A 14,234-nucleotide genomic window follows, 5' to 3' on the forward strand; every position below is an offset into this window, starting at 1 on the left:
TGTTCCATACATCTACCTCTCTATTTTTGTGCCAGTACCATGCTGTTTTGATCACTATGGATTTGTAGTATAGTCTGAGGTCTGGTAGCATGATTCCTCCTTCTTTGTTTTTATTCCTGAGTAATGTCTTGGCTATTTGAGGTTTTTTCTGATTTGTCCTATTCTTATGATACAACTTACAATAAAGAACAAGCATCTTTTCTGTGGCAAAATGTCATATTCCTTTGTAAGCATGGTTCAGATTTCAGTGTTTTATCCTTTGCACTTTTCACTGATGTGAAGCACTTGGAGGTCCTTTTTCCTATGGAGATTTTTGTCAGCATCATTTCTTCCGGGATACCTTAATCTCTTTTGTCTGAACCACTTTTCTATTATGTCAATGACCCTTCACTGAATTTTTCTGACTGCATATCTCAGTGGTTCTCAACCTGTGGGTTGCAACCCACAGGAACTGTATTAAAGGGTTGCAGCATTAGGAAGGTTGAGAACCACTGGCATATCTAGAGTCTCAAACAGTAGAAGCATCAACATTTTCATGGTCAGCTGTTTCTTCAATAACTGCATTTACAATTGATTTTTAATGTCCTTAGTCTCATTTTTTGTTTCTTTGCTGTATTTTTATCTTTGTTGTCCAATTCTTTCTTTTTGGTTTTTCATTTATGTAAAATGTCATGGGGACTTATCACAGGGAGAGAAGGAGACAACATAAGTAACTTTGTCTGTGAGTGAACTGAATAACAAATATACTTATCACTATTACTGACAAACTTTGCAAGTGATGTGATTGGTAGTGGTCTTAATGTACACTTGTTTATGTAGTGACTTATGGACTGAAAAGCTAACAACAGGTTTGTACTTTATGCAGTTATTCACAGTAAATTTTCGTTAAAAAAAATTGAATCATATTCTTGGAGGACTATTGTTAATTTAACCATAATAATTGAAATTTTTTTTATATTGGAACCATCAAATCTAGACTCAAAACATTAATACCTACATATGCTTCCTATTTAGGGTTAAAATATCTGAGCTAAACTTGTATTTCTGTTTGCAATAACTGGCTTTTTTCTTTAAATATAATTAAATATATATATATATATATATGTATACATATACAGAAAGTGTACAAATCTTCGTATATATAATTTTAAGTTATAGATATTACATTATGTAGCACAACGTCCATAGTTGACACCACCTCTCAATATTGAGCACATCCTTATGTTGACCTAATTTTCATTGACCAGATGTGCACCACAAGTAGGTATCAGTATAGTAAGACTAGTTCTTACATTGAGCCCTTTGGTATGTTGACCAGTTTTTTACACTCCTTTCAGTGGTCAACTTACAGGAGTTCTACTATAATTTATGTATAATAGGTTAAATATGGAGATTTAGCTTATATAATTAGATTATAATTACAGCCTTACTTATTGGCGTAGTAAATGCCATAATATACTGCCACAGACTAAACCAATGTTTTTCAACCTTTTTATCTCACAGCACACTTGAACCTATAATTCAACTTCTGCGTCATGCTTAAATTATGTTGATAAAAATAGAGTGCTAAAAAGAATATGCTTAGAACTTCTTTTGAAAATAATTTAATTGATGGTCTTTAAAAATTCTGTAGCACGTCTAAGATTCTCTCATAGCACAGTGTGGCAGAGCACACTGGTTGAAAATCACTAGACTTGACCATCATCTGACCACATTGCTCCTTTTATGTTCCCGGAGGGGTTGTTTGAGTGATTCCCTGAACTTATTGCCTTTGGTTGAGCTAAGCAAACTTAACACTCCTTTTAATCTTTCTACTATCACACTAACTCTGAGTGTTCCACATTCTTACAGCTAACTCATGGTTAGCTTTTATTTTTCAGTTCTCTATAATTCCACCTGTAACTCTTATTTGTTTGGAGACCTTCGCCACACTATACTTTTCCTAGTCAATAATTTCAGTCTTGCCTGGATTTGTTTTGTTTTTGTAGCACATTGTTCAGTCTGCTATTTATTGTATATTACTTTTTAATTAAAGTTTCTTATGTAAACATGTATAACTCTCCTACTAGACTGTAAAGCCGGGGCAGTTGCTAAACCATTTAGCATAGAGTCTGCATGCAGTAAGTCTATAAATATTAGTTTGTTTATGTCTCTACTGTCTCCTGTGAAAATAGTTGCACATATTAGGAACTTGATGAATATTTTAAGATTTTAGTTCTAAGCTTTTCTCTACAGTGTCCTCCTCAGATCTTTACCTGTCTGGCTGCTTTTGCCTTGAATAACTGCTTCTTCTCATGTCCCCAGTTTTTTCTCCTTTACTTGATCACCCCATCTTTAAGACTTTTCTTGCCCCCCTTACCTGCTTTAGATTCTTCCTTTTGCTGTTTTGGATTATTTTCATCTCTTTTGAGTCTTGTATCTGTTCTGAATGTCCAAATCTATTTTTTTTCTCTGACTGCATGCTTAGCATTTATTGTGCAATTCCTGTGAATTTGTACATTTACATGAATTATATTACAATGTGGCATTTTTCTTATTAAATAAGAAATACTGGTATGCATTAAGAAATTACTGTTCTGTAATTATAAATTCCTTAAGGTAAATGGAGAACATCATAGCAGATTCTGATTTTTTTCTTTATTTACAGAAAAAGCTCCTAGGTTTAGTTTGGTCTAAGTAGCTATTCGTTCATAGCATACATGGAAGGAAAGGTAAAAAGTACCTTTTAATAGTTTTGGTGCATGAGGTTTATTGTTATTGGTAGTTGGTTTATGGAAGTTTGAGAAATTTTTTGCTTTTTACATTAAAATTGACTATAGTATTTTTATATGAAAATATTCAGGCTCGGCGCCTGTCGCTCAAGCAGCTAAGGCGCCAGCCACATACACCTAAGGTGGCGGGTTCGAATCCAGCCCGGCCCACCAAACAACAATAATGGCTGCAACCAAAAAATAGACAGGCATTGTGGCGGGTGCCTGTGGTCCCAGCTACTTGGGAGGCTGAGACAGCAGACTCGCTTGAGCCCAGGAGTTGGAGGTTGCTGTGAGCAGTGAAGCCATGGCACTCTACCCAGGGGAACAGCTTGAGGCTCTGTCTCAAAAAAAAAAAAAAAAGAAAGAAAAGAAAAAGAAAATGTTCAGATAAGCAGGAAAAATTGCTAAAATAATTTTTATATTAAGATTTTAGTTTTTTTGGTGTGTATTTTTTGTTTTGGTTTTAGTTGGTTTTCCTCTCCACTTCGAACTTGGCAAAGTAAACCATGAGGGCCAGCTTGCCTGCCTTCCTTTCTTCCTTCTTTCCTTTTTCTTCTTCTTCTTTTTTTTTTGAGACAGAATCTTATTTTCTCTACTGCATAAGCTAGAGTGCAGTGGCATCATCCCAGCTCACTGCAACCCCAAATTCCTAGGCTCCAGCAATTCCCCTGCCTCAGCTTCCTGAGTAGCTAGCACTCCAGGTGTGTGCCACAATATCCAGCTAATTTTTTTGTTTTTTGTAGAGATGGGGTCTTGCTCTTCCTCACGCTGGTCTTAAATTCTTGGTCTGAAGCAGTTCTTCTGCCTCGTCCTTGCAGAGTGCTAAGATTACAGTTATGAGCCATTATGCCTGACCCGGTTTCCTTTTTAATAGCAAATAATAAATAAATGTGAAGAAAATAAAGGTGTAGTTATATGTGGAAGAAGATAGTTAATGGAGTTATCCTAACTGATCTATAATTAATTTTATATTTCAGTACTATTGTACTCTACCATCAAATGGTAAGAAAAAAAGTTTTGTCATTTCACTGAAATCATTTCTAACATAATATAATTTTGACTTATTCAGTTTTAGAGTAGGATCAAGATGGAAGAATTAAGGCACATCTTTCAGTTTGTAAAAAGACTGACATAGTGAAAAAGCATATTCTACTGGTTCTCTTGCTCAAAATTATTTAAATGACTTACATTTCATTTTAGAGATTATTTTGCTTATAAATTAATTATAAATGGGTTTGCAAAACATTGTCCTTTTCATTTTTTGTCTTTTACAATTTTTAGGCAAGGCCACGTGAATCTTCCTCCGCTTGAGTTCAAACCAGCATTAATGTTGGAAACTTTTAGCATCAGTGCTGTTGTGATGGAAAAGTCAGTGTGCACCCCTCAGAACTCTACCAGTGCCCTTTCCTTTCATGATCTCAACAAGCGTTATTACAATACCTTTCACTGCAACTTTACTATTTCCTGTCAGTCAATAAGCCAGCATGTAGACATGGCTTTGGTTCGTCTTATTCATCAATTTAGTACAATGATAGATGACATCAAGGCGACTCAGACTGACATTAAACTTAGCAGATATACAGCTGGATCTGCTTCTCCAACACCTACCTTCAAAACCAGAAAACATCGGGATTTTCGTTCATCTGACTTTAGCCGCAGTTCTAGAGGAAGTCTCAATGGTGGCAATAGAGTAAATAATGCAAAGAACAAACGAACCAACAATGAGAATAACAAAAAAGAATCTCGAAACAAAAATTCATTAGGAAGATCTGAAAGAAGAACTTCCAAAGTGTCTAGGAAAGGTTCCAAGGATGTGGTGGATCACATGACTATTCATATGGATGACTCTGATTCAATTACTGTATCAGAGCAAAGTGAGCCTTCAGCTGAGTGCTGGCAGAATATGTACAAATTGCTTAACTTCTATTCACTTATCTCTGATCCAACAGGAATATTAGAAAAATCTTCAGAAACATTTGGGCCAACAGGTAACAGATATTTTTATGTTTTTAAAATTTTTGTTTAGCAATAATGCTAAAAAAGATAGCAGGCTATTCATTATTTCCTTAATATTATAAGTAGATAATTGAAATACAAAGAAACTGGCACTCCCCAAGGAGAGAAAATTGTAATGGTATTCGGATATCCTGCCACTCCATCTCCCATCTTCTTTAGCCATTACATGGTAATGCTCTTATGAATTCAGACAAATATCTTAAAATATCTAGCACTACTATTTACTTTTGGTAGGAGCATGGGAAAATGTTAAAAAAAATTAAATCATTTTGATGGAAAAGAGGACTGGTTGGGAATGTGAAGAAAGGAAAGGTAAGATGAGGTTTAGAATGTTCATCAATTTTCCAGTTTTCATATCTAAAACTGTATGTTTCTATTTACCTATAAAGGAGTTCGGAGCCCTACAGAGCCAACCTGTAAAGTTGTGTTTGAGAATGAACAAGACAACAACAGTTTAACTAAGACACAGAGGAAACGTAGCTTGGTAACTTCTGAACCTCAGCATGTTACTTTAATAGTGTTTGGGATTGGCATGGTGAACCGTACACATCTAGAGGCGGATATTGGTGGACTAACAATGGAATCTGAACTGAAGAGGATCCATGGCAGTTTTACACTTAAGGAAAAAATGAAAGGTATGACAGGTTTCTAATACCACAGAGGAAAACTAATGGAGCATCTCTAAAATTCCTACTTGGCAATTTTTCCTCAGAAAATAGGACTTATAAAATTTTTAGTAGACTAGGACCAAAAACTTTGGATGTAATTGAATATCATTGAATTGAGAAGCTTTAATATCTAATGAAAATATTTGGGCACATAAATATTGAGCCTGTGTGCCTAAAATCCAGTGACATATGTTTTTTATCTCTTAATATCAACTAGTATTTTCAACCATAATGGCTGAAAATTTTACCAAAATAAGGAAATTTGTGAAAAATTTCCTTTTCTTTGCTACTATTAAAAAAATCATATAACCCAATATTCCTTTTAGTACCTCTCTAAAAAGAAGAACCTTTAGTTAATATATGATATAATATTTCGTAGGTTAAGAAAAACATATGGCATTTTATCAAACCTAGGAGAATATCAATTTGGAGATGCACTATTATTTTATGCTTCACAAAGAAAGAACATATGTTGCCAGATACAGCAAGATGCTACTGATTATAAAATGCATTCCAGTTTCAGTGATGCTAACATTAAAAAAAACCAAAACTATATATCCTTGTTATTAAGCCTTTGTCAGATTCATAACATGCAAATATTTTTCCCATTCTGAAGGTTGTCTATTTGTCTAAATTGTTGTGTCCTTAACTGTGCAGAAGCTTTCCAATTTAATTAAGTCCCATTTGTTTATTTTTGTTCTTGCAATTGCCACTGAAGTCTTCTTCATAAAATCTTTCCCCAGGCTGACATCCTCAAGAGTTTTTCCCACACTATCTTCTACAGTTTATATTATTTCATGTCTTAGATTTAAATCTTTTATTCATCTTGAGTCAATTTTTTGTAAGTGGTGAAAGGTACAGGTCTAGTTCCAGTCTTGTACATGTGGTTACTCCATTTTCCTAGCACCATTTATTGAATAGGGATTCTTTTCCCCAGTGTATGCTTTTGTTTGGTTTATCAAACATCATATGGCTACAAGAGACTGATTTCATCTCTTGGTTTTCTATTTGGTTCCATATGTCTGTATCTCTGTTTTTGTGCCAATACCATGCTGTTTTGATCACGTGGACTTGTACTACAACCTAAAGTCTGCTAGAGTGGTGCTTCCAGCTTGTTTTTATTACTAAGTATAGCCTTGACTGTTCAGAGTTTTTTCTGGTTCTATACAAAACAAAGAACTGTTTTTTCCAGTTCTTCGAAGTATTATGTTGGTATTTTAATGGGGTTTGCATTGAATCTTTAGATTGCTTTAGGTAATATAGACATTTTCACAATGTTGATTCTTCCCAGCCCTGAGCATGATATCTTCTTCCATTTGTTAATGTCTTCAGCTATTTCTCTTCTTAGGGTTTCATCCTTCTCTTTGTTCTCCACCTTTTTTGTTAGGTATATTCCTAGGTATTTCATTTTCTTTGAAGCTATTGTGAAGGGAATTGTGTCTTTGATTAGCTTCTCAACTTGGCTATTATTGGCATATACAAAGGATACTGATTTGTGGACATTGATTGTTTACCTTGAGACATTACTGTATTTCTTGATGACTTCCAGGAGTCTGTGGTTGAGTCTCTGGGTTTCTCTAAGTGTAAGATCATATCATCAGCCAAGAGCCAGAGTTTGACCTCCTCTGCCCCCATTTAGATGCCCTGTATGCGTCTCTTGCCTAATTGTATAGGCCATAACTTCCAGCACTATGTTGAATAATAGTGACGATAGAGAACATTCTTGTCTGTTCCAGTTCTAAGTGTAAAAGCTTTCAGTTTTACGCCATTCAGTATGATGTTAGCTGTGTGTTGTTGTAGATAGCGTCAATCAGTTTGAGAAATTTGCCACCTATGCCTATATTCTTAAGTGTTCTTGTTAGAAAATGATGCTAAATTTTACCAAATGCTTTTTCTGCATCTATTGAGAGGATCTTACAGTTTTTGTTTTTGCTTCTATTGATATAGTGAATTACATTTATGGGTTTACATAAATGCAGCCTGCATCCCTGGAATGAAACTTACTTGATCATGATGTATACTTTTTTTAATGTGTAGCTATAATCTATTGGCTAAGATTTATTGAGTAGTTTTGCATCTATATTCATTAGTGAAATTGGTCTGAAGTTCTCCTTTTTAGTTGGGTCTTTTCCTGGTATCAGGGTGATGTTTGCTTTATAGAATGTGTTGGGGAAGGTTCATGCCCATATAAGAGAAAAACTCCATTCAATTCAAGTTGTGGGGAAGGGGGAAAAGGGATTTGTGTGCTCTCACTTAATGGGCACAATGTAAGGGTACATGGCACACCTTTTGGGTGCAGGACATGACTGTAAGAGGGACTCTGCCTAACAAATGCAAGTATTTGTACCCTCACATTTGCCTGAAATTAAAAAATTAATAAAAAATACTTTTTATCCTTATATTCATCTGAAAAATAAAGTTTTTAAAGTTAAAAAAATGCTTCTCACAATCAGTGGATATAGCAACATGAGACTAATGCTATAGGATCAGCATCATTGATAGTGGACATTGATTGTGGATTCAATCAAGGATTCCCTTGCATGATGACTCTATAATATCAATGTCTGTTCTTTCCGGTTGTACAAATAGCCTGACAGGTTATATCATATAAGAAAAGGATATTATGAATCATAATACATTTTTATTTATTAACTCTATGATTAACAAGTATGTAAGGTCCAATGAAAAGTTATTTTGAAGGTACTTTTTATTAATACCCTCCTTTACCTATTTTATTTTGTATTATTTACTCAAAAGCTAATTTTAAATTAAAAATTATATTCTATTAAAGAAATTAGATGGATTATGAATTGGTAGGTAAGATACACATCACCTCTTATTAGAAATATAGGCAAAAAATATAAATAATATACAAAATTTCAGATCACTAAGTTGACATAAAAAATTTGTTCAACTTTATTGTTTAAAAAAAGTTACCAGTTTTTTCATTTGTTAGCTTACCAAAATTTAAGAACGACAATACCCAGTTTTGGTAAAAATGAAGGAAGTGAATCTTGTCTCTTCTAAATGGATTTAAATTGTTTTAACCCTCCTGAGATTAATCTTAATAGTTTTTACTGATAGTCTTTAAAGCACATTTATTCTTTGACTCAGCAGTTATAAGTCTACAAAAGTAGATAGGAGAATTAACCAGAATTGTGTGAAAAGATGTCCGTACAAAGAAGTAGCTGGTCTGGCAGTAAAGAATTGGTTAAATTTTCAAATTGTATATGAAAACACCACACTGTACCCCATGATTGCATTAATGTACACAGCTATCATTAAAAAAAAAATGTTAAGACTCGGCACCTGTGGCTCAAGCGGCTAGGGTGCCAGCCACATACACCTAAGGTGGTGGGTTCAAATACCCAGCCCGGGCCTGCCAAACAACAATGATGGCTGCAACCAAAAATGGCCAGGCGTTGTGGTGGGCGCCTGTGGTCCCAGCTACTTGGGAGGCTAAGGCAGGAGACTCGCTTGAGCCCAGGAGTTGAAGGTTGCTATGAGCGTGATGCCATGGCACTCTACCCAGGGGGATAGCTTGAGGCTCCGTCTCAAAAAAAAAAAAAAAAAGAAAAGAATTGGCTAAATTATTTATATAGCCATATGACAGTTTACAACGTACCCATTAAAAATTATATTGCAGAATTTATTAATGTGAAAAAATGGTAAATGAAAAATGTAGCCAAAATGGTATGTGTGATTTCATTGGCTTTGTTAATAAACCATTTAGATCCTCCATTAAAATCACAGGAATTATGTGGACCGAGAGTGCTAGTTTATATGGTTCCTTTATTTTTTTTTTATTTTTTTTTAATTTCTCAAGTTTTCTATACTAAGTATTACTTCTGAGATTTAAAATGCCCTTAGGTTATTTAATGTCAGTAGAGTATTTAATGCATTAATAACATTAATATATATATTTTGTAGTATTCTAATTTTGATGTGTAATATATGTGTATGTATGAATGTAGGGAAGTAAATTGTAAGAAATGTTTTAAAAAGGAGGCTTCATATAGTTGAACAAATTTTACCATATCTTTAAAATTTATCTTTTGTCATAACATATTAAGAATAAAATGCAGTTTTATTATGATATGCAGTTAGCTTATTTCCAGAATTTAAATAATTATTTTTACTTTTATTTAAGATGTTTTACATCAAAAGATGACTGAGACATGTGCCACTGCTCATATTGGTGGGGTTAATATTGTGCTGCTTGAGGGGATTACACCAAATATACAGTAAGTGTGTTGTTTTTTATTATCTTCTTATAATTACTTTTATAGTTTTAGAGAAAACTTAAAACTCTTTGGGAGAACCCATATCTGCTGAGTTTTGAGACTTAAAATGTGAGTTCCCACATACCTTGAGATTTTGTCGTTAAGAATATCACCAAATACTACCTACTCCTGCTCACCCTCAATTGACTTCCTGTATTTTGTAAGATTATATAACAAGAAAAATGATCACATTGCAAATTTTAATTCAGCATACAAGAGACAAATGTTCACATAATTCGAATAGTTAAAATTACAGGCAAAGAATATAGACTGACTTTTATACTAAGTAACTGTTATCCATATTTATACTGGCTTTCAAACCTTCTTTGTTTTTTGTTTTTTGTTTTTTTTTACATTTAATGTAATTAACAATATAGCCTATGAAATCCTTGTTATAGTAAAGGTAATACTTTATAATGAGTATATTATATGCTTTTGTTTTGACACTTTGTTCTTACCTTTTCCTTGTAAGTTCTGTTCTTGTGTCTGTTCAAAATTTCCCTGATAATGATTACTTCTATATGTAATATTCAGATCATTAATCAATTACCAATAAATTTAACCATTTAACTAAATGGTAGTATAATTCCTAACTTCCTTTCAGTGGAGCGGTTTTATGTTGCATCTACAAAATTGATTTGATAATTTAGGTCAGATTTTGAGAATTTACTCTTTTTTGTTTTAACTAAGTTAATGTTATGCTACTGTTGTAGTATATACATTTATCATTCAAATTACTAAGTGGATCTGGTTTACTACAGTAAAAATTACCAGTCATGCTATTGACCAAGAAGTATGATACATTATAGCTCTAACTGTACTTTTTTAAGAATTTGACTATTGTGAAGGATATCTTGGGGAACATTTCCTGAAATGGATGTTTGTAAATGGGTCCTAGCTTTCTGCAATGAGTTTTAGTTAAAATCAGCAACCTCCCCCCAGCCCATTCTCAAGACTTCCTGGAGACTCTCTCAAGTTTAAGTCTTGCTTTGGACCTCTAAGTCTGGAACCAAAGACTGTATATTCATTTCATTATAGCTGCCTAGTATCCAGATCACATTTCCTAAACAGTCTTTTCCGAAAAGACCAAGAAATTCCAGTGGCTGTGAGATATGAGATCTTTCTCTGTTAATTCAGTGTGGGGGAGTGGGCATTATTATATGTTAATTGCAACATTATAAGTGCCTGCTGCGGGCCAGGAGCTTCACCTAGATTTATTTTATTTAATCCTCACCACAATGCTGTAAACTCAGGTAATTTTATCCCCACTTTCCAGAACAATAAATATTTAGGCAATGTATTTGCCTAAAATGCTTAAAAATCATATAGTCAGTAAGAGGAGATGCCCGAACCTATACTCCTTTCACCTTATTAGAATGCCTGTAGAGAAAGTCTTCACAGACCATGACATTTAAAGTACCATGGCTACTTTAACATATTCAGAAAATAAACTGAATTTCTTTAGATGTTCCATGTGCTTTATTTATTCTATCCTGTTGGATCTATTATTTCCATTATCTATTATCTCTTAAGAGAAAGGCTTTAGTCTCTAAGCTCACAAAATGTAATATTTATGAAATATATTTTTTAAAGGCCTTCTAGAGTTCATATTTCTTGCCTTTTCTTTCCCCCAAGTAAAGATGCCTTAATTGTTTTATTGAAAATAAAAGTTATTTATTAATCACTGCCAACCTCATAGTGTTAGGGCATTGTGGATGTATTCTTTAGTATTTCATTTCCAATTGCAATTAAAAGGAAATGGAATGGAAAAAGAAAGCTCAAAATGTACTTTGAAGGAAAATGTTAAGAGAGAGAAATGAGAAAAGCCTCCCAGATGATTTGTCATGTTATAACTAATTTGTGCATGAATGTTTATTTGCTTCCTTTTTGTCTTCTTGCTTTCTCTTCAATCTTCATCTGTAGACTGGAGGATTTTCCTACATCTCCTACAAGTACAGCCAAACAAGAGTTTCTGTATGTCATTCTTTTTCTTGGCTTTGTGATTAACATAGTATTTAGTAGTTTTAGATATATTTAAATTATCTTCATTTCTGTAAATGTATGTAGTTATTGTTTTATAGTTTTAATATAGACTTTTGATAGATTGAAGCTTACTGGTATTCAAGGAAAAGACAGATAGGGCTAACATTTGGTAATTCATTTGGTAATTAGGTAATTTGGTAATTCATACCAAAATTATGTTGTTGTTTTTGACAGGTTGTAATACTGTAGTTTTGTGTTGCTTTTGCTTTTTTAGACATGTTTCTATTAGAGTTTCTGTGATCACAAATGTTTGTCAATTTTTGATATGACAACATAAAGATAAAAAAATTTCACTTTGCTAATGAGTCTTCAATAATTGTAAAAATAAGTATTAAAACACTAAGAAGGAAGCATCTGCCCACCTCAACCTTACTAATTCTGTTCATAAGATGAGGAGAGTTTACTGCTTTATTGACAGATCTATAGTTCTGGTTTAGTTTTTAGTTTCATCAGTGTAGGACCATCGTGTTGTCCAACACTAAAATAAAATATATTGCTCTCAATGCTTTTGCAAAATTTCCTTTTATTTGGCCATATTTTAATGATCCTCCTTTTCTATTAATAGAACTGTAGTGAAATATGGTATTACCAAATCCCAAGCCCTCTATAATCCCCAGACAGGATTGAAGAGAAACAATGAATGCTGCTGTTTAAAGTAGGCATGATTTACTAGACAACAGTGTGAATGGGGCTCTCTTAACCTGGGCAATACAGAGCCCTCAAAGTCCTCAATATCAAATTGTTCATTGGAAATAGCACAGTAGAGAAGTTATCAGTCCCATTGTCTATTCCAACTTTTATTATATAATTGAGAATCCAGTGTTGCATATGTGCTTATATAATCAAAAGTAATATTTAGGCAGACTTCTACAGGGTGAACAGTAAAATAAGTGTGGAATTTCTGGACTGCTGTGGTAGTAAGATGGATTTCTTTCTAAGTGTGTTTAGTTCCATTTAGTAGATGGATGCTATTCAAAACTAGAAAGCCATTTGCATTTCAGCACCATCTGGGTATGTTGTGGCTCCTGTTGAAACTAAAATGGAAATATCTGTGTTGATAAACGATGGTTTTAATTATTATAATGCTAGAAAAGATTCAAAATTCAGTAAGTAATTGGGATTCCAGAGCTTGCCCTTACACAGACTAGATCAATTCCATACACTATCTCCTACCCCTTTCCTTATTAGTGATCAGCTCTGAAAAAAAGTATCTTATAGAAAAAAGGAGTGTAGTTCTCTAGCAGTCATTTTTGAATTTTATATATGATCTAGATTTCACTGTCAGTAAATAATAAAGACCTCTGATAGAGTACTGCTATGCCTCTCAAGGCATAGTCTAAAAGAAGTATGATGAATTAATTCTTTATATCATTGAGACAATAAATAAATTTTGGTGAATATTCTATAGCCAAATCAGAGATTAACATATGTAAACTAACCTGTAGTTAATATGAAATTTGCCTTTTGTATATTTTGCCAAATCTATTTGTTGAGAATCTTTTGCCCCTATGAAGGATAACATTTATATTAAAAGCTTTCCTTTTACTGTGTGGGTCTTTAATGGTGCAGTTTATTACCTTTCTGTTTTACATGTCAAAGACTGTTGTATCACGGCTTCTACATTCATGTCCTATTGTATATTATCTGTGGAACTCCATAGTTGTAGTGTTGAGAGTCATTGTTCTACTTTACTTCTTTTTGCTTTTTTATTTCAAAAATATTTGGTGAGTGCCTGTTATCTTCTAGGTACTATTCTGGGCATTGGAAAGAGAAAGGAAGAAAAGTAGTATCTTTGCTTTATGTCTATACTAGTAAAATATACTAATTCTTAATTAAAAATAGTGGTCTTGGGGCGGCGCCTGTGGCTCAAAGGAGTAGGGTGCCAGCCCCATATGCCGGAGGTGGAGGGTTCAAACCCAGCCCCAGCCAAAAACTGCAAAAAAAGAAATAGTGACCTTGCTCAAACTCTGTTATTTCTTTGCCACTCATTGAAAATATAAACTGAACATAAAAGGCAGAAAATGCAAGTTACTTTATTTCTTCTTGCCTATCAATTTTTTGAACATATTGGGTGATTGTTAATATAATTTCTTTGACGTCTTACATAGATTTAAGGAATACAGTGAAAATTTTTTCTTTTCAGATTCAGTGTCTACCCATTTTAGTGGTTTATAAACCCATAAAATAAGTTAGAAAAGAAAAGTTCTAAATAGGCAAAAAAAAAATCAAGGTAGGATTTCATGTGCATATGTATATACATAATGTGTTTGTATTCATGCTTTTACTCACATGTGAGTACATACTTTCTTCTATAAATTCTATTAAAGACCTGGAATAATATCCAGTGCAAACAATGTAAAATATATTTTAATATTGTTAGAAAACAATATTCTTTCAGTAAATGACTTAAACACATGAAAAATCTTATGTTATTTTAGTTCCTTAAACTTTAAATTATTTAGAAATATTTT

General features: G+C 33.3%; 1 protein-coding gene across 5 annotated transcripts in view; it reads left to right on the top strand.

The window, feature by feature from the left end:
• The window catches only part of KIAA1109 (KIAA1109 ortholog), a 245,993-nt gene that overhangs the window by 133,916 nt on the left and 97,843 nt on the right, over window positions 1-14,234 (top strand). For all 5 annotated transcript variants that reach the window (XM_023516561.1, XM_023516563.1, XM_023516564.1 and 2 more), the window contains 3 exons: window positions 4,035-4,741; window positions 5,159-5,404; window positions 9,588-9,681. In XM_023516561.1, the coding sequence (XP_023372329.1) occupies window positions 4,035-4,741; window positions 5,159-5,404; window positions 9,588-9,681 (1,047 nt within the window). The remainder of the gene's footprint in view (window positions 1-4,034; window positions 4,742-5,158; window positions 5,405-9,587; window positions 9,682-14,234) is intronic.

Source organism: Otolemur garnettii, unplaced genomic scaffold (genome assembly GCF_000181295.1).
Source record: "Otolemur garnettii isolate 467f Iridium unplaced genomic scaffold, OtoGar3 scaffold00093, whole genome shotgun sequence".
Taxonomy (NCBI): domain Eukaryota; kingdom Metazoa; phylum Chordata; class Mammalia; order Primates; family Galagidae; genus Otolemur; species Otolemur garnettii.